The sequence below is a fragment of the Pongo abelii genome, chromosome 3 (assembly GCF_028885655.2).
Source record: "Pongo abelii isolate AG06213 chromosome 3, NHGRI_mPonAbe1-v2.0_pri, whole genome shotgun sequence".
Classification (NCBI taxonomy): domain Eukaryota; kingdom Metazoa; phylum Chordata; class Mammalia; order Primates; family Hominidae; genus Pongo; species Pongo abelii.
In genome coordinates this window covers 2,369,431-2,390,672 of record NC_071988.2, presented here as the reverse complement: position 1 = coordinate 2,390,672, position 21,242 = coordinate 2,369,431, and the positions used below count along the sequence as shown (strand labels likewise).

Sequence of the window (21,242 nt, the reverse complement as noted above, 5' to 3'; positions counted from 1 at the left end):
CAGTACCTGGCCTCTTTGCTGGGCCAGATGGTGTCTCGTCAGCGAGCTGCAGTCGGGGCTGCGGGACGCACGCAGAGAGGGACTGTGAGGGCTCTGGTCCAGCTCAGTCACAGCCAGGTGTCTGCTATGGGATCGTCCACACCAGGCCCCTGCTTCTCCCACCCTCCCATACCTACTGCTCTGAAGGGGAGCTGGCAGGTTTGGGGCCAGAAGGGAGCCGGGGGCTCTGCTGACCTGGACTAATGCCTGAGCTGGGTGTCAGGCCCAGTGGGTCTCATGCAGGCCTTGGGCAGGCTGTGAGCTCAGCCCCACCCCGAAAAGGGGCCATGCTCCCTCCTGGTTCGGGAAGTGGCAGGAAGGCTCCTCTGCCCTCTGGTAGGAAGGTGCTGTTCTTGGCTCTTCCCCTCTTCCTTGGGAGCGAGGAGGGGCATTGGCAGGCCCTGGGCCCAGGTGAGGAAGCTGGTGGCCACCCCAGAAGCTGGGTCAGAATTCTAGGGGAGGGGAAGCTGGCGGTCACCCCATAAGCAAGGTCAAAATTCTGGGGACTGCGCTGGGTGCGGTGGCTCACGCCTGTAATCCCAGCACCTTGGGAGGCCGAGGCGGATGGATCATTTGAGGTCAGGAGGTCAAGACCAGCCCAGGCAACACAGTGAAACCCTGTCTCTACTAAAAATACAAAAATTAGCTGGATGTGGTGGTGGGATTACACCTGTAATCCCAGCTAGTTGGGAGGCTGAGGTGGGATGATTGCTTGAGCCTGGGAGGTGGAGGTTGCAGTGAGCTGAGATCACACCAGCCTGGGCAGCAGAGTGTACTCCAGCCTGGGCAGCAGAGTGAGGCTCCGTCTCAAAAAAAAAAAATGACCTTTGCATCCTCTCCTTTCCTTTCAGGCAGTAGAGCAGGAACAAGGTTAAGAGTGTCTCCTGCCTCCCAACCCCACTCTTCTTCCCATTTCATCACAGAGGGGTCGCTGGGTGACTGCGACCTTGTGGCTCTCTGGGGTTGGCTGGGCCCATGGAGGGGATGTGTTTACTTCCAGAAAGGCACAAGGTGCAGGGACACAGCAGTGGTGCTGAGAGGGTGGGAGCAGATGGCAGCCAGTGCCCACTGTCCATCTCTGTGCCTCTGGCATCTGTGAGCATATCAACAGCCGGGGGGCGGGCACATCAACGGCTGGGGGGGCGGGGTCTGGGTCTGTCTTGCTCTGGGCTGTGTCCCAGGTCCAGATCCGCTCCTAGCAGAGTGGATACTCAGGCAGCATCTGCCGGAGAGTGAGTGGGTGCAGAGGCTCTGTCAGCCTCCTGTGAACAGTCCCAGGGAAGGCTTCCCATTGGCTGCCCAGGTCACAGGTACATGCAGCCGTCGCTGGAGCCCAGGCAGGGGGGCAGTGGATGGCCTCATGTGGATCTGCTCAGCCTCACTGGGGTTTGCTCTCCCCACCCCAGGGGTCTGGGCCAGCGTCTTGAGCTGATCCAGAGAGTGAGGACTGGAGGGCCAGGAAAGAGTCAGGACAAAGTGACCCTGGTCAAGGCCACACAGAGGGGAGGGGCGGCAGGCCAGAGCACACGGAGGAAACGGCCCCGACGGAGATGGGAGTCCGTGGGGAACACGGCCAGCACATTCGAACTGTGTGTGATTTGGTATATTCTCCTCTCCTCTGTCTTTCTCTCTGTGATTATGAAGAGTCCCTTTTATAAAAATAGGTTCAGGCCAGGCACAGTGACTCACTTCTATAATCTCAGCAACTTTGGGAGGCCGAGGTGGGAGGATGGCTTGAGGCCAGGAGTTCAAGACCAGGCTGGGCAACACAGGGAGACCCCATTTCTAGAAAAAATTTAAAATTAGCTAAATATAGTGATGTGTGCCTATAGTCTCAGCTACTTGGGAGGCTGAGGCAGGAGGATCTCTTGAGCCCAGGAGGCGGAGGTTGCAGTGAGCCATGCTCGTGCCACTGTACTCTAGCCTGGGCAACAGAGCAAGACCCTGTCTCAAAAAATACATATATAGGCTGGGCACAGTGGCTCAGGCCTGTAATCCCAGCACTTTGGGAGGCTGAGGCAGGTGGATCATGAGGTCAGGAGTTTGAGAGCAGCCTGGCCGACATAGTGAAACCCCATCTCTACAGAAAATACAAAAATTGGCCGGGCATGGTGATGGTTGCCTATAATCCCAGCTATTCGGGAGGCTGAGGCAGGAGAATCGCTTGAACCCGGGAGGCAGAGGTTGCAGTGACTTGAGATCACGCCACTGCACTCCAGCCTGGGTGACAGAGTGAGACTCTGTCTCAAAAAAAAAAAAAAAAAAAAAAAACAAACATATATATATGTGTATATATATATGTGTGTGTATATATATGTGTATATATATGTGTATATATATGTGTATATATGTGTATATATGTATGTGTATATATATATGTATATACGTATATATGTATATATACGTATATACATATATGTGTGTGTGTGTGTGTGTGTATATATATATATATATATTCAAGGACTTCATCACTTTTGTAAGGGGCTCCTTTGAATCCTCGAAACTCTGATCCAGGGGAACAAGCTGTTTGCATCCTGGGGCAGTGGGAACCTCACGTGCCAAGGGAGGGTGGCTGTGCTGTGTGCGTAGAGCACCAAGGAGGCCAGCCAGGGTTGGGGTGTGTGGTGGTTGCGGTTGAAGACCAGCTTCTGAGCCCCTGCGTGTTTGGTGGGAGGGGAGCCTCTGAGCATAGGGTTTCCTGCCACAGTGCACTGGTGTGGAAACTGAGATGCTGTGAAGTTTCTAGAGAAGGGGGGTGTGAGGTGAATTGTTTCTGAATCATGGGAAATGGTTTATGATGCACTGTCAATCATTCTTCACTTAAGTGGAGTAAATTTTATTGTTATTCTGGGCCACTTCATATTTTGGTTTTGTGAATAAAAAAATATTTCCTGGCCGGGCGCGGTGGCTCATGTTTGTAATCCCAGCACTTTGGGAGGCTGAGGCGGGTGGATCACCTGAGGTCAGGAGTTGGAGACCAGCCTGGCCAACATGGCGAAACCCCGTCTCTACTAAAAATACAAAAATTAGCCGGGCGTGGTAGTGGGCGCCTATAATCCCAGTTACTGGGGAGGCTGAGACAGAAGAATCGCTCGAACCCAGGATGCGGAGGTTGCAGTGAGTTGTGATCATGCCATCGCACTCCAGCCTGGGCAACAAGAGCGAAACTCCATCTCAAAAAAAAAAAAAAAAAAAAAATCCTAAGAGCTGCTTTCGTCGCCTGGAGCACTGGGGACCCCACTCTTCCCAGAGCCCCTTTTCTGTGGGCTCTCCACCAGAGGGAGCGTGAGGACCTTGTGTCTGGGGTGCAGCAAAGGATCTGGATTCCCCACAGTCCTGGGGTGAAATGCAGGAGGCCTGGGGACCCTCGAATCAGGGGTTGAGCTGGCAGCCTGAGCCTCAGCTTTAGCTGTTTCCCTCTAGATCCTGGCGTAGAAAGCTGATAAAAGGGCCGGCTGCTGCTCGGGGTGGAAGGTCCCAGGCTGAGCCCACACATGGCCTGGGGACAAGGCAACCAGCCCAGGCATCCCCTCCAGTTCCCCACCCACTCACGCCCCTGGCCCCTCTCTCCTGCAGAGGTCGGATCCGCAGCTGCTTGCCCGGTTCTACTATGCCGACGAGGAGCTGAACCAGGTGGCCGCGGAGCTGGACAGCCTGGATGGGCGGAAGGACCCCCAGCGGTGCACGCTGCTGGTCAGCCAGTTCCGCTCCTGTCAGGTGAGCCACGGGGCAGCAGAAGCTGGCTGGCCCCGCTGGGCATTGGACAGAGTGGCCTGTCCTCAGTAGACCAAGGCTTTGTCACCTGCTGGCCCCCTGTGGTGGCGTTCTCAGGGTCAGGTGCTAGAGAAGCCAGGCCCAGGAAGAGGGACCATCCCGGGCAGGATGTGTAGGGTGGGTAGCCGGGCTGGAAGTGAGAAACCGCACGGGACACTTGGGGGAGCAGAGGCTGGGAGAGCAGGGGCAGGGGGTGCGGAGTGAGCAGGCTTCTGAGCCAAGGGGCAGCCAGTGTGGGAGGGGTGGGCCTGCCCAGGTGCTCGTGTAGAGCTTGGGTACCATGCAGCGGTCACACTCTGCCGCTGACTCATGGCGCGGCCAGCATCTGCTGCATAATTGAGAGATGGCCCTGGAAGCTGCTGCTAAAAATACCCTGGCCGAGGTTTTCTTCCCAGTGCACCAAGCACTCAGAGGCATTTCCAACACAATAGCAAACGGCATGGTGCAAAGTTTTATCAAGTGATGATGAGGGGTTTTCACAAAGTTCCGGAATGTTCTTGGTGTACTTTTCCCACAGGGTCTTGCTGAATCCTTGCGGCCGTGGGAGGTGGGGCCTGACACATGCTCCTCCAACAGGGGGGAGTCTATCACTGTGTCACCGTGGTCCTGAGGGTCCCACCCTGTGGGGCTCCTGCAAAGTGGCCAAGCTGGCTGCACCCCGGCCCTGGCTCTGGGCCTGGCCCTGCTGCGGTGGGAACTCAGCAGCGTTAGGGCCCTGTGTGTGGCCAGGACAGCTTTTCTGGCCAAATCAGGCTCTGGGCTCTTTTTTGGGCTGTTCAGTGGCAGCCTCCACCTTCCGTGTGTTCAGATGTTCCAACAGATGTCCTGGCCCCTCCAGGGACAGCCTCTGTGGGTGGGGAGAGTCCCTGCCCCCAGGAGCTCAGGTTAGAAAGAGCTTCTGCCCAGGGGACAGGTGCTGGGGGCCCTGGAGCCTGGAGGAGGAAAGTGCCACGGAGGAGAGGTGTTGGACCTGCCCCGCGGCCCCCCCGGTGAGGAAGGGGGATCAGATGCTGTTCCTCGTGGCAACCTCTGGGGAGGGGCTCTGTTCCCTTTACATGCTCTGTGACCTGTGTGCTTTTTTGTTGACTGACAGAGTTGATGATAAAGCCTGGTTTTAAGTGAGTTTGAGAGGTGGGGGCTGCCAAGCTAGGTGGCCCCTTCTCAGGCTTCCCGCTGCCACAGGCTTTAATTGGGATGTATCACCGTGAGAACTGCCCTGTGAGAAGGATCTGGAGGGGAGTGCTCCCAGTACAGTTAAGGGCTTAAACACTCACGTTCTTCTCCTTGCTGCTGGGGTCTTTGAAGGAACTGAGAGGGTGTGGACACTGTCCAGGCCCCTCAGCATCATCTGATTCGGGCTCACTTTTGTCCACTCGGCTCTAGGGCCCTGCCTCTGGCTCATCTCGTATCCCACTGGCTCCTTTGTGGCCCTTCTTCCTTCTTCCACACCTCCCCCTCTTCCTCCCTCCTCCTTCCTCCCCCAGCCTCCTCCATGTGGGTCCCATGCCCAGTCCTTGGCCTCTTCCTGTCCGCCCCCCGACATGGCAGCCTCATCCTGCTCCATGTCTGTGCTGAGCACCCCCAGGGGAGCCTCTCAGCCTCTCCTCCCCCCAGATCCAGGTGTGCTCCCCCTGTTCCTCCCAGCTCCCTGGGGGCATCTCACAGGGCCCTCCTTACCCCCAGCACAGCTAGACACTGAACAACGTGGTTTGAACTGCACAGGTCCATTTATGCATGCATTGTTTCAACCTAACTCAGATCTAAAATACAGTATTCTCAGGACACAAAACCCACATATACGGAGGGCGGTGCAGGTTTCGCTGGTCCAGCCATGGGACTTGAGTATGTGCAGATATGATATACACTGGGGGTCCTGGAACCTGTCCCCTGCGTGTACTGAGGGATGATTGTATTTCATGTCTTTTTATGACATTATAAGTGGTATTGCTTATTACATGTCAATTTTTTAAAATAAGCTGGAACCATAAATGAAGTGCTTCCCTTAGTTCTGTGAGCCACTCTACAAATTAATCCAACCCCAGAAGGGGGTCATGGGAGCCCCAGTTTACAGCCAGCTGGACAGAAGCACAGACCACGCCTGGACTTGGGATCAGCATCTGAAGGGGCGCCGTCTTGTGGGACTGAGCCCTCACCCAGTGGGGTCTCACTCTGTCGCCCAGGCTGGAGTGCAGTGATATGATCTCAGCTCACTGCAACCTCCACCTCCCAGGTTCAAGCAATTCTCCTGCCTTAGCCTCCTGGGTAGCTGGGATTACAGGCATGTGCCACCATGCCCTGCTAATTTTTGTAATTTTAGTAGAGACGGGGTTTCACCATGTTGGCCAGGCTGGTCTCAAACTCCTGAACTCAAGTGATCCACCTGCCCTGGCCTCCCAAAGTCCTGGGATTACAGGCGTGAGTCACCATGCCTGGCCCTAAATGTCAATTTTTGATTGTTTGGTGCTACTATATGGAAATACAATTGACTTTTGTATATAGATCTTGTATCCTAAAACCTTTCTTTGGGAATCTAGATAATGGTTTTTCCTACTTTCTACTCTCTACTCTCATACAGTCACTCAACACTCCATGACCAGATGAGTGGGGTATTCCCCACACACCGAGTCATTCCCCAGCAGGTTCTGCAGGGGACAGCAGTGGGGGTCCTCTATTCAACCTCATCTTGACACTGTCCACCCGGAGTGACCTCAGAACCCACAGGGTGAGGGCTCAGTCCCACAACACGGCCCCCCATTCAGATGCCAATCCCAAGTCCAGGTGTGGTCTGTGCTTCTGTCCAGCTGGCTATAAATCGGGGCTCCCATGGCCCCCTTCTGGGTTGGATAAATTTGTAGAGTGGCTCACAGAACTCAGGGAAACACTTCATTTATGGTTCTGGCTTATGAATAAAGGATGTAGTAACAGGTACAGATGAATAACAGATGAAGAGGTGCACAGGCCAAGGTTGGGAAGGGTCCCAAGGGCAGGAGCTTCTGTCCCGTGGAGTTGGGGTGTGCCCTTCTCCTGGCAGGCGGATGTGTTCGCCAGCCCGAAGGAAGCTCCTGAACCAGTCCTTCTGGGTGTTTTTGGAAGCTTCATTATAGAGCTATGATTGATTATATCATTGGCTATTGGTGAGAACACTTCCCAATTCTTCAGTGCCTCTCCCCTCCCCGGAGGTTGGGGGTGGGGGTTGAAAGTCCCAACCCTCTAACATGCCTTGATCTTCCCAGGGACCAGCCCCCCATCCTGAAGCTGTCTAGGGCCCCCAGCCACCAGTGAACTCATATCACTCTGGAGAGTCCAAGGCTTTTTAGGAGCTGTATGTCAGCAAATGGGAAGAAGACCAGACATAATATTTTACAATATCATACTTTCTTTCTTTCTTTTTTTTTTTTTTTTTTTGAGATGGAATCTCGCTCTGTCGCTCAGGCTGGAGTGCAGTGGCGCGATCTCGGCTCACTCCAAGTTCCGCCTCCCAGGTTCACGCCATTCTCCTGCCTCAGCCTCCCGAGTAGCTGGGACTACAGGTGCCCGCCACCATGCCTGGCTAATTTTTTGTATTTTTAGTAGAGATGGGGTTTCACCGTGTTAGCCAGGCTGGTCTCAATCTCCTGACCTTGTGATCCGCCCGCCTCGGCCTCCCAAAGTACTGGGATTACAGGCGTGAGCCACCGCGCTCGGCCTACAATATCATACTTTCTAAATTCACTTATTATTTCTGGCAGCTTTTTGTAGATTCTGTTAAATTTTTTGCCAATAAAGATAATCTTCACTTCTTTATTTTCTCTCTGGATGCCATGAGTGTGTGTGTGTGTGTGTGTGTGTGTCTGTGTGTCACCCTATTGAACTAGCTAGAATTCCAGTACAAAGTTGAATAGAAGTGGTGAGAGCAGACATCTTTTGTTAATTATGGAAGACTGAATGCTTTCTCCCCAAAGATAAGCGTGATGTTAGCTGTAGGATTTTCATAGCTACCCTTTGTCAGGCCAAGGCAGTTGCCACCTACTCATAGCTTGCTGAGAGTTCTTATTAGGAATGGATGTTAGATTTTTTTTTTTTTCAGATGCTTTTTTTTGTGTGTCAACGGAGATTATCGTGTTATTTTTATTATGGTAAATTACATTGATGGTTTTTTTTTACTCAATAAATATTGACTTTTTATTAGTATCCACTCCATCACTCAACAACAATAGCAGCATGCAGATGCCATGAGGGCAGGGCTGTGTGTACACACAACATTCACCAGTACATCCCAGTGCCTAGTGCATAGTAGGCACTCAGTTATATCATTGAAACAGGGAACACTTGGCTGATTCATTTAAATTTTAATTTATTTTCTTTTTGAATAGTGTGACTTACTCTTTTTTGCATATGATAGCTATGGTATCACATAAACAATTGTAAACTGTGTCGAGCTGCCAAAAGTTTGAATCTCATGCCAGTATGTACATTCAGGCTTCTCACCATAGCTATTTGAGAGTTATAATTATCTATATATGAAAGAAACTTTGGGCTCATCTGGTCCGATTCTCTTATTTCATGAATTAGAACACTAAATCCGCTCAGACTGGGTGACTCATCTGTCAGAACATGCAATAAACAGAAAACAAGGGGTTGTTTGCTGGATGCCATAGCATCCAAAGGTCAGGGTAGCTGGAACTCTTGGTGTCTTCTTGTCTTACAAAATGATGGAAGACACATCATTTTAGTTCTCTGGTAGAAAGAGGATCAGAGAACCAGCTGGGTATCACAAATATACCACAAAGATAAAAGACAGAATTTGGCCCTAAATAAAAATAGATTTTTAAAAATACAGAAGAGATCAGACATGTTGCTAAGAAAATGCAGATGTTAGACCATATCCATGGTTCACAGTCCTTGTGAGAGCTTAAAAAATATAGATGCCAGGACCCAATCCCAGAGATTCTGCCTTACTTGGTCCAGGAAGAGCATAAGCATACATTGATTGATTTTTGAATGTTAAAAAAAATTACTCCTGCATTCCTGGGATAAATCCTACTTGTTCATGGTACATTATCCTTTTACGCATTATTGAATTCAGTTTCCTAAAATTTTGTTAGGAGTTTTTGGATCAGTATTCATTAGGGATATGGGCCCATAGTCTTTGTCTGATTTTGGTATCAAGACAATGTCATAGATGAGTTGAGAAGGATTCTGTCCTCTTCAGTTTTTTGGAAGAGTTTGTGTAGTGTTAGTGCTTCTTAAATGTTTGGTAGAATTCACTATTAATCTATCTGGATCTGGTAGAATTCACTATTAATCTATCTGGAACTGGAGTTTTCTTTGTAGGAAGATTTTTAACTACAAATTTAATTTCTTGAATAGATATAGGGTTTTCACATTATTTCAGAAATTTCTTCTTGAGAGAGATTTGGTAGTTTATGCCTTTTAAGAAATTTCATCTAAGTTGTTGAATTTATTGGCATAAGTTGTTCATAATATTTCCTTATAATCCTTTTAATATATGTAGGATCCACAGTGATGTCACCTCTCTCATTCCTGTTATTGTGGTATCTTCTGTTTTCATTCTGAACTGTGTTGATAGAGTTTTATCAATTTTACTGATATTCTCAAAGGAACTATTTTTAGCTTCATTGATTTTCTCTATTGCTTTAATCTTTTCTCTTTCATTAAATTTCTGCTCTGATTGTTGCTGTTCCTTTCTTCTGTTTGCTTTGGGTTTCATTTACTCTTCTCTCTCTAGTTTCTTTTTTTATTTTTATATAGTAGACTTCAAAACAGAACCTTTATAGTTTCTTAATATGGCAACTGAGGTTAGAGAATGAATGCCTTTCTTCTTTTCTAATTTAGGCATTTAGTGGTTTAAATTTCTCTGTAATTGCTGCTTTAGTGGTATTCCATACATTTTGATATGTCGTATTTTTACTTTCATTTCATTCACAATACTTTGTGATTTCCTCTTTGATTTCATGTTTGATTCATGAGTTATTTAAAAGTGTGTTATTTAGTTTTCAAATATTTATGGATTTTTCTAGAGATCTTTCTGCTAATGATTTCTAATTTAATTCCATTGTGGTCAGAGGATATACTTTGTGTGACTTGGATTATTTTTACATGTATTGAGGCTTGTTTTATGGCCCAGAATTTGGTCTTTCTTGGTATATGTTCCATATACAATTGGGAATCATGTGCATCTGGCTGTGGTTGGGTGGAATGTGCTGTAAATGTCAACCATGTCAGGATGTTTTAACAGCATTGCTAAGATGTACTATATCCTTGCTGATTTTCTGTTTACTTTCTATGTCTTATCAGTTGAGAAAGGTACTGAAGTTTCTGACCATAATTGTGGATTTGTTTATGTCATCTTACTTCATGCCGTTTGAAGGTCTATTATTAGGTTGATAAATGTTAATGATTGTTATGTGCTCCTAATAAATTGAACCCTTTATTATTATGAAATGACTTTTTTTTTGTCCTTGGTAGTACTCTTTGCTCTGAAACCTACTTCAGTATTCATGTAGCCACTCCAGCTTTCTTTTGATTGGTGTGAATATGATACAACTTTTAAAAAAATCCTTTTACTTTTAGCTTATTTGTGTCTTTATGTGTAAAGTGGATATCTTGTAGGCAGCATATAGTTGGGTCTCATTTTATTATGCAATCTGAAAATCTCTGTCTTTTATTTGGGGTTTTTAGATCACTTTTGTTTAATATATCTTTGATATAGTTATATTTAAGTATCATTTTGCTATTTGTTTTCTGTTTGTCCCATCTTTTCTTTATTCCCATTCCTCTTTTTTTCCTTCTTTTTTATTAATTGGCTTCAGTGATTTCCTCTCTTAATTTTTATGTATTCTATTTATTTTTTATGATTCTGCTTTGTCGGCTCATTAGCCAGAACTCTTTGTTTTGTTATTTTAGTGGTTGCTTTAGGGTTTATAATAATTGTCTTTAATTATAGATATCTTCAAATGACATTGTACAACTTCACATGGAGTATAAAGACCTTCCAATAATTCACTTCCATTTCTCCTACTGGACCTTGTGCTATTGTTGCCATACATTTTACTTTTGTATGTTACAGACTCACACTATGTTGTTAGGGTATTTTTTTCATTTAAATGGTCAATTTTTTAAATTAAAAATTTAGAAAATTAAATAGTAAAAAAGGATCTTGTATATTTACCATCTAGTCACCATTTCCAGTGCTCTCTTTTCCCTTGTATAGATCTCTGTTTCCATCTGGTGTCATTTTCTTTTTGCTTGAAAGAATTTCTTTTTCTTTTTTTTTTTTTTTGAGATGGAGTCTTGCTCAATCACCCAGGCTGGAGTGCAATGGCACGATCTTGGCTCACTGCAAGCTCTGCCTCCCGGGTTCACGCCATTCTCCTGCCTCAGCCCCCCGCGTAGCTGGGACTATACGCGCCTGCCACCATGCCCGGCTAATTTTTTTGTATTTTTTTTTTTTTTAGTAGAGACAGGGTTTCACCGTGTTAGCTAGGATGGTCTCGATCTCCTGACCTCGTGATCCGCCCGCCTCGGCCTCCCAAAGTGCTGGGATTACAGGAGTGAGCCACCGCGCCCAGCCAATAATTTCTTTAGCATTTTTTATAGTGCAAATCTACTGGTCATGAATTCTTTCAGCATTTGTTTGAATGAAAAATTATTCTACCTTTGCTTTTGAAAGATATTTTTGCTGGGTACAGAATTCTAGGTTGATATTTTTTCCCCCTCAATACTTTAAAGATGTTGTTTCATTCTCTTCTCACTTGTATTATTTCGGATGAAAAATCTAATGCCATTTTTGTCTTTGTTCCTTGTATGTAACACATCTTTTTTCTCTTGCTACTTTAAAGATTTTCTCTTTTTATTGGTTTTGATCAATTTGATTATGCTGTAATTTGGTATAGTTTTTAAAAATGTGTCTTCTGCTTGGGGTTCATTTACTTGGTTCTTTGAGTTTATATTTATTAAATTTGGAAAAATTTTGTCCATTATTCCTCCAAATTTTTTTTTCTATCTCATTCCTCCTCGTTTCGGGACTTGAATTACATTCATATTTGACCTTTGAAGTTGTCTAACAGTTCATTGATGATTTATTATTTCTGAATCGTTGGTATAGTTTCAGTTGCTGTCTTCAAGATTACTGTTCTTTTTTTCTGAAATATCGAATCTGAGGTTAATCTCATGCAGTATATTTTTTCATCTCAGACACTGTAATTTCCATTTCTAAATCAGTTAGGGACTTTTAGTTTCTTCGTTTTCTCTAGTTAACTTTTTGAACACATGGGAATCAGTTATAACAACTGTCTTAATGTCCTTGATCATCTTTGTCAAGTCTGGGTTGATTTTGATTGATTGCTTTTCCTTTTAGTCATGGGTGATATTTTCTTCATTCTTTGCAAGCTCGGTAATTTTTTTCTTTTTCTTTTTTTTTTTTTTTTTTGAGATGGAGTCTTGCTCTGTTGCCCAGGCTGGAGTGCAGTGGTGTGATCTTGGCTCACTGCAAGCTCTGTCTCCCGGGTTCATGCCATTTTCCTGCCTCAGCCTCCCAAGTAGCCGGGACTACAGGCACCTGCCACCATGCCCGGCTATTTTTTTTTGTATTTTTAGTAGAGACGGGGTTTCACTGTGTTAGCCAGGATGGTCTCAATCTCCTGACCTCGTGATCCGCCCACCTCAGCCTCCCAAAGTGCTGGGATTACAGGCGTGAGCCACCGCACCCAGCCTTTTTTTTTTTTTTTGAGACAGAGGTTTTTTTGCTCATATTGCCCAGGCTGGAGTGCAATGGCATGATCTCAGCTCACTGCAGTCTCCACCTCCCGGGTTCAAGCGATTCTCCTGCCTCAGCCTCCTGAGTAGTTGGGATTACAGGCATTCGCCACCACACCCTGTTAATTGTGTATTATTAGTAGAGACGGGGTTTCTCCATGTTGGCCTGGCTGGTCTCGAACTCCCGACCTCAGGTGATCCACCCGCCTCGGCCTCCCAAAGTGCTGGGATTACAGGCGTGAGCCACTGCACCCGGCCAAACTTGGTAATTTTTTAATTGGGTACCTGACATAGTGAATTTCACCCTGCTGGGGGCTATTACTGTAAATATTTTTGGTTGTTCTGAGATGCAGTTTAGTTACTTAGAAACAGTTGATTCCTTTGGGTCTTATTTTTTAAGGTGTTAGGCAGGACCAGAGCTGTGTTTAGTCTAGAGTTAACTGCTGTTCACATGGAGGCAGGACACTTTTGGGTACTCTACTCAATACTTTGTGAATTGTGAGTGCTCCTGCTACTCTAGCCTCCTGGAGAGCTCCAGTCACTGCTCCCTCGAATCCTTCAGGTGCGTCTTTCCCGACCTTAGGTAATCTCCCCACAGGCATGTGTTGATCAGTTTTCGGCTGAACCCTTGAGACCTTCCCCAGATCTCCAGAGTTCTCTCTGTCCAGCTCTCTCTTTTCTGCCTCCTGCTCTCTGAATCCTAACTGCCTTGGTTCCATCCAAGTTCCCTCTCCTGTTCCATGACTTGAAACTTTCCTCAAGGCAGTGAGCTGGGGTAGTCGTGGGGCTCACCTTGTTTGTTTCCTGTCTCTTGGGGATCACTGTCCTTTGTGGCCTGATATCCAGTGTCATGGGAATCACTGTTGTTGTTGGGAGTGGGGTCCACTGGGTTCCTATTACTCCATCTTGGCTGGCGTTAAAAGTCCTAGCAAGTGTTTCTTGCAGCATACTGTGTGTGAGGCACTGTTCTAGGCACTGGAGACTCATCGTGAATAACAGAAGACACTTCCCTCAGGCAGCTGTGTTCTGGAAGACCAGGAAGGCTGGGCAATGAATCCAAGCATGGCCACGAAAGGCTCCTCAGCCTTAGACAAGCTGTGCCACCTGGGCTGATCACTAAAAGCTCCTCAGCCTTGGACAAGCTGTGCCACCTGGGCTGAGCACTACAGCCTTAGACAAGCCATGCCACCTGGCAGAGCACGAAAGGCTCCTCAGCCTTAGACAAGCTGTGCCACCTGGCTGAGCCTCAGATCCTGGACTCTTCATCATCACAGCCGGGGTTTACTTTGCACCACCTGTTGCTGTGATTGCCATTGTTTGCTCATTTGTTTGTTGAATCATAAGCAAGGGACCTTCCTACCCAGAAAACCTTTTAAAAAGAAGTGACAGTAGTCCCACTTGCTGGTTGAATTTTATTTTTATTTTTTGTATTATAAAGGCTTAACATTTTTCTTACACTGCAGAATTTCCTTCAGAGTGTAGTGCACTGATTTCTTGCCTGAGAAGGGTCATGCTTCCCCACTCATAGTGAGTTTTCATATCTCTTCCTAAGAAAAATGAAAGTCAAGCCTCGGAGGGCAGAAAGGAGGGATAGTCGAGATTAAAAATTGCCAAGGTGAGAGTGTCAATTAGTGTGCTCTTTCTGGAAAGCCATTTGGCAGTATCTCATTAGAGCCTGGAAATGCACTTTTGACATTGTAATTCCATTTCTAGCCATCAGTGGGTCCTAAGGAAAGGAAGTAATCCACACTCGGAGCATCGTGTACCACAGTAGTGAGGGCAGCATTGCGTGGAGGTGGAGGATTAGGCACATCGTCAGTGTCCAGCAGAAGACAAAGGAGTGAGTTAACAGGACGGTCCATATGCTGGAATTGTATGTCACCATCCATCAAAAATTGGATTTGTGACAGATGTAATAACATGTTGCAGCAGCAACAACAGCAGAATGCAGTATTATGTACATGGATCGTCTCAATGTTGGCTGAAAACAGGCCCTCAGAAGATGAGAATTAGAAGGAACTGTGTCCCACCTGCAGTCATATTTCCCCAAGGACATTTTCCCCACTTCTCTCCTTTGCCATTGGTTCCAGTTTTCCTAGGATGAATATGTATTGATTTCATATTTAACAAATTAAAGCAAAAGTTAAGCTTCCAGTGTTTTTGTAACCTACAGAATGAATAGTCAATGTTTAAAGAATAGGACAAGTTTACATAAAAGGATGGAATGCAATTTAAGATGTAAAAAAATGGGCTTCTTTCCCTCATATACACAAAGTCTGTTATACTTTATATTTTGAACATAAGGAAATAAAGTAAAATAATTTTAAAGAGTCTTTAAAATAGAAGCTGCTTCCACGGATGCTGGCTCACTCTGGTAATCCCAGCCGCTCGGGAGGCTGAGGCTAGAGGATGGCTGGAGCCCTGGAGTTTGAGGCTGCCATAAGCTAATGATTGCGCCACTTCACTCCAGCCTGAGTGACAAAGCCAGACCCTGCCTCTAAAAATAAACAAAAAGCCAGAAGGTGCTGTGTATTGAGGCTTACAGAAGGGGACCTGGCTGATCAGAGAGGCAAAGTGACCTGTCCCCGGTTGAACAGCCATGAGGGATGCAGTCAGGGTCTCCACGTTGTGAAAGCAGCACCCCCGCTCCAGTGCAGACTGACTTATGTGTTGCTGTAATTGATCTGCTGGTTCCAGAGGAGGTGGGAGGGGACGCCACCTGGATGGAGGAGCAGGGCCCAGCTGTGCCTGGCCTTGATGTAACTGCACTCTTCTGACCCTAAGACATGGTCTGTGTCCCTGACTCTACAGAGGAATGCACTGAGCTTCAGGGAAAACGAGGGCTTTGCAGGTCCCCAGCTGGCTGAGAGTTCGTCTGAGCCCATGGCTCCTGCGGTTGCTGCTCTTTATTGTTCCGGCTGGAGTGCGATGGCACGATCTCGGCTCACTGCAACCTCCGCCTCCCTGGTTCAAGTGATTCTCCTGCCTCAGCCTCCCTAATAGCTGGGATTACAGGTGTGCGCTACCACGCCCGGCTAATTTTTGTATTTTCAGTAGAGATGGGGTTTCGCCATGTTGGCCAGGCTGGTCTCGAACTCCTAACCTCAGGTAAACCACCCGCCTTGGCCTCCCAAAGTGCTGGCATTATAGGCATGAGCCACCGTGCCTAGCCTCCTCTATCACTTTAATAATCCTAAAAAACAGTCACATGCACCGTGCGTGTTTTCCAGCAGTACATGGCGGCCGCCAGCTGGACACAGCGATTGGCGCACTTTCTCCTGTCTTCTGTTTCAGGACAATGTGTTGAACATCATTAACCAGATCATGGATGAGTGCATCCCCCAGGACCGCGCCCCCAGAGATTTCTGCGTCAAGTTCCCTGAGGAGATCCGGCACGACAACCTGGCCGGCCAGCTGTGGTTCGGTGCCGAGGTAGCGGGTGGCCACCTGGGTTCAGAGGTCCTGATGTGGGGTGGTATCTAGACGTGTCCCTGCGAACCTCGTGCATGGGTGCCTGCAGGTGCCGGGACCTGGTGTCTCCTCCAAGAGCTCCGTCCACTCTGGGTTACGTGGTGTGGTCTGAGCCTGGTAGGCCGTGCATCCCTGGAGGATCTGGGAAAGCCATGAACTGGTGCCCCCAAAACTATACATACAAATTAAATTTCCCATGTGGTTTTTATGAGGTTCTCAGGCCCCCAGACAGCCAGGACCTAAAAGTGGTTGTTAATGGCAGTAATGCCCACATCAGGAACGAGTGCTCCCCTCCCGCCCTGTAGCACGGGCAGCAGCAGGGGCTGGGGAGCTGTGCTGCAGCCCCACGCAGGCCACATTTGGCAATAGCCTGTCATCTTCATCTTCCAATGAGGAAACTGAGGCACCGAGAGGAGGGTGCCCTTCCAGGTGGCGGGAACAGTCTCCCCCAGGCCCCCACCATGCGGACCCCCCAGCCTCCTCCCCTTGCCGTGCTCCCGAGCCTGACCTCGGCCCCGACACTGCCGCCCTCTCTATTGTGCCGTCCCCATCCTCCCCACCTCCCCTCTCTAGGAATCCCTGGGGTGCGGAGTCTTCATCCCACGCTGCCCCGTCCCTGTGTCCACCGTGCTCACCCCACCTTCTGAGCCACCTGGTTGGGGTGTCCTCTGCCAAGGCTTGGGTTAGTTACAGGGGCCCGCGGGCAGGTTCTCCCTCCTCCCCAGCCTCAGTTTCCACCTCTGTGGAGTGGGTCCTGGGGCAGTCATGAGATGGAGCAGGTTCTGTGCCCGGCTGGCCTGGCAGGGGCATGCATGCGCAGGGGTGTGCACAGCTCCTTGTGTGGTCCTGGTGCCCCAAGCTCTGTGCCCACCCACAGCGTGGGCCTGGGGAGATCAGCAGCCATCTCATTCTGTCACCTGGGAAATGGCTTCTTGTCCTGCATCAGCTGATCATCCCTGAGGGGACAGCAGGTGGATTGGTTCTAGCCTAAACCTGGTGAGGCCCCGGCCTCTAGACAAGCCTCCCTGTGACAACAGGTCCACCAGGGCCTGGACTCAGCCCCTGTGCCAGGGAGCACCTTGGTGAAATTCCCAGTTGCTGAGTGCACACTGAGGAGCTGCCTCGCAGCACCCAGGGCAGACATGGGTGGATTTGTGGGTGCGGAGGAGCCCTCCTTACCTGCCCAGGAGCCCACGGACTCTCACACTGATGAGTCTCCGTTCCAGGGAAGGTTGTGTTTCTCTGGCGGTGAGCAAGTTGACAGGTGGTGTCTGTGTCTCCCTAGATAGGCTGGGGGCCTTGGGCCCGGATCAGCCCGGCCGCTTCATCCCTGGGAGCACAGACCTGAATGTGATGTGGAGCCTGGAAGTTCCAAGCTCCCTGACCTTCATCCCTGTGGCCTGGACGGGGAGGGGAAAAGAGTCACGTGGCCAGGGTTCCTCCTGCACGGAGCCCCCAGACCCAAGGGCCTCAGTCCACTCTCCCCTCCCCTCCCCTGCCATCCCCTCCCCCCTGCCCTGCCCTGTCCTGCCACACCCTGCCCTCCCTGCTCCTGGGGCCCTGTGAGGACCCCGTGGGTCACATTGGGGGACATTGGTTATCGCCTTCACGATTGCTCTGAATGTAAGAAAAACCTCCTGTGGGGACCGGGAACAGGAGCTGGCCTGTGCTCTGGGGTGAGAAGAGGAGCCCTGAGGTGCGCAGTCAGGTTCCCCCGGCCGGCGACCCCTGAGAGCCTGGCCCTCACCCGGGCCCCTCCCTGAGCGCGTCCCCTCCCGCAGTGCCTGGCCGCCGGCTCCATCATCATGAACCGGGAGCTGGAGAGCATGGCCATGCGCCCGCTGGCCAAGGAGCTGACGCGCAGCCTGGAGGACGTGCGGGGCGCCCTCCGCGACCAGGCGCTGCGGGACCTGAACACCTACACAGAGAAGATGAGGGAGGCGCTGAGGCACTTCGACGTCCTGTTCGCCGAGTTCGAGCTCAGGTACTGCGGCTGTGGGTCCACAGCCCTGGCTGTATGAGCTGGGGGACGGTTGTGCCAGCTTCCGGGGCTCACCCTGATACTTCAAGCTGGAAAATTCCGCAGAGGGAGGAGCCAGGCGGGTTCAGGGCCACCTGTGGGTGGGGTTAAGCCCTGCAGAGCACAGCTTGGAGGTGAGGTGGGGCATCTTTCCAGGGAGTGGGGTGAGCACAGAGGACACAGGTGTGGATCTGGCCGCCGTGGGGCCTCCAGGGGAAGGGCTTTGGAGAGGCCCAAGGGGCCAAACATGAATGATGCCTCGGAAGATGCGGAGACATCACAGGAAGTGAGAAGAAAACGGAGGCAGCCAGGCAGGTGCGGTGGCTCACGCCTGTAATCCCAGCACTTTGGGAGGCCCAGGCAGGCGGATCACGAGGTCAGAAGATCCAGACCATCCTGGCTAACATGATGAAACCCCGTCTTTACTAAAAAAAAATACAAAAAATTAGCCGGGCCTGGTGGTGCGCTAATCGGGAGGCTGAGGGAAGAGAATCGCTTGAACCTGGGAGGCAGAGGGTGCAGTGAGCTGAGATCCGGCCACTGCATTCCAGCCTGGGCGACAGAGCGAGACTCCATCTCAAAACAACAACAACAAAAAACAAAAAACGGAGGCAGATGGTATCCGCGGAGGTTCCAGTTAGTAAAAATGTTTCATCTTGCAATCTACTGGCCCCTAGAAGGCGATCAACCAATGCGTTAAGGGCGTTCCTCTCCAGCAAGCAAGAGCACGGACAATCGAGTTTTATTTTCTTGTCTTCCCCAGATTTTCTAAATCAGCTTCCATAAGAAAAAATTAGAGTTAGTGATTTATTTATTTATTTAATTCGTTTATTTATTTATTTATTTATTTATTTATTTATTTATTTTCTGAGACGGAGTCTCTCTCTGTTGCCCAGGCTGGAGTGCAGTGGCACGATCTCAGCTCACTGCAACCTCTGCCTCCTGAGTTCAAGCCATTCTCCTGCCTCAGCTTCTCAAGTAGTTGGGATTACAGGTGGCCGCCACTACGCCTGGCTAATTTTTTTGTGTGTTTTTAGTAGAGACAGGGTTTTACCATGTTGGCCAGGCTGACCTCAAGTGATCTGCTGGCCTCGGCCTCCCAAAGTGCTGGGATTACAGATGTGAGCTACCGCACCTGGCCTAGAGTTAGTGATTTAGAAGGAAAGAAAGTGCTGTCATCTGGGGAAGGGTTGGACAAGCCATCACCTCTCACAGCCACTGGCAGGCCTCCTGCAAGCCTCTGTGCCCAGCCTGGGCTGGCTTCCGTGTCTGTGGAGGTCCACGTGCAGAGGTCCATGTGGGGCTGCGGGTTGTTCACCCACCCGTACACGCGTTCATTCGTTTCTCTCTCGCCCATTAAGGCTAGTGCCAAGGTGGGGGATGGTCCTGCACATGAGCAGCACTGGGTCCAGGGTGGTCAGGCTCCAGGGTGAGCCCTGGGAGCTGGCACAACCGTCCCGCATGGGCAGGGCTGGGGTTTCAAGGGAAGGCCTGGAGTAGGCCTGGCTGGCAGGAGCTGTGTACTATGAAACTGCCGAAATGGGGTGGTGGTGTAGGGTGTGGGGGGGTGTGTGTGTGTGTGTGTGTGTGTGTGTATGTATGTGTATGTGTATTTTGAGAGACAAGGTCTTGCTTTGTCACCCAGCCTGGAATGCAGTGGCACCATCACCATTCACTGCAGCCTCCAACTCCTGGGCGCAAGTGATCCTCCCACCTCAGCCTCCCAAGTAGCAGAGACTGTAGGTGCATGCCACCACCACAGCCCACTTTTTTATTTTTTGTTGAGATGAGGTCTTGCTGTGTTGCCTCGAACTCCTGGGCTCAAGCCATCCTCCCACCTCAGACTCCCAACATGCTGGGATTACAGGCGTGAGGCCCCCCGCCCCCACCTTGCCCAGTATTGCAGCTTTAATTGAAGATGCCCCCGCCTCTGTTTTGGAGAGGCCCCGCCATGGCCCAGGTGCGGCCTCACAGGTCTCTATGTGTTTGCAGCTACGTGTCGGCTATGGTGCCTGTGAAGTCCCCCAGGGAGTACTACGTGCAGCAGGAGGTCATCGTGCTCTTCTGCGAGACGGTGGAGAGGTGAGCACAGGGATGCTTTGGGGCTGGGGGCAGCATCTAGGGGGGCAGAGGGCAGCTCTGGGGGAACTTGCTGTGTCTCGGGAGTGCCCCAGATGGAAGGCATCAGACGTGTCTTCCCACACTGCATCCGGCTTCTCCTCACAGGTGGGCAGAGGGTAGAGGCCACCCCTGCCTTCACCTCTGCCCTGCCCCCTTCCACCGCCCCACGGTCGCTTTTCTGTCGGCCAGAAGGTCAGATCCTACAGGTGAAGTCACGTGTCAGAGGACAAAAGCTGGAAGGCTCCGGCGTGATGGGTTGGACATCCAAACCTTGTCACCTTCCTCACTCCCTCACTCCTCACCTCCTCACTTCCCCACCTCCTAACTCCTCACCTCCTCACTCCTCACCTCCTAACTCCTCACCCCCTCACTCCTCACCCCCTCACTCCTCACTCCTCACCTCCTCACTTCCCCACCTCCTAACTCCTCACCTCCTAACTCCTCACCCCCTCACTCCTCACTCGTCACCTCCTCACTCCTCACCTCCTCACTTCCCCACCTCCTTACTTCCCCAGCTCCTAACTCCTCACCTCCTCACTCCTCACTCCTCACCTCCTCACTTCCCCATCTCCTAAGTCCTCACCTCCTCACTCCTCACCTCCTCACTCCTCACCTCCTAACTCTTCACCTCCTCACTCCTCACTCACCTCCTCACCTCACTCATCTCCTCACTCCTCACCTACTCACTCCTCACCTCCTAACTCCTCACCCCCTCACTTCTCACTCCTCACCTCCTCACCTCCTAATTCCTCACCTCCTCACTCCTCACTCCTCACCTCCTAACTCCTCACCCCCTCACTCCTCACCTCCTCACTCCTCACTCCTCACCTCCTAACTCCTCACCACCTCACTCCTCACCTCCTAACTCCTCACCCCCTCACTCCTCACCTCCTAACTCCTCATCACCTCACTCCTCACCTCCTAACTCCTCACCTCCTCACTTCCCCACCTCCTGACTCCTCAGCTCCTCACTCCTCACCTCCTAACTCCTCACCCCCTCACTCCTCACCTCCTCACTCCTCACCCCCTCACTCTTCACCTCCTCACCTCCTCATTCCTC

The 21,242-nt window shown here is 50.0% G+C and overlaps 1 protein-coding gene across 2 annotated transcripts in view; it reads left to right on the top strand.

The window, feature by feature from the left end:
• Positions 1-21,242, top strand: part of ZFYVE28 (zinc finger FYVE-type containing 28) — a 150,758-nt gene that overhangs the window by 60,682 nt on the left and 68,834 nt on the right. For both annotated transcript variants that reach the window (XM_054554911.2, XM_054554913.2), the window contains exons 2-5: positions 3,616-3,756; positions 15,865-16,002; positions 17,823-18,025; positions 20,054-20,143. In XM_054554911.2, the coding sequence (XP_054410886.2) occupies positions 3,616-3,756; positions 15,865-16,002; positions 17,823-18,025; positions 20,054-20,143 (572 nt within the window). The remainder of the gene's footprint in view (positions 1-3,615; positions 3,757-15,864; positions 16,003-17,822; positions 18,026-20,053; positions 20,144-21,242) is intronic.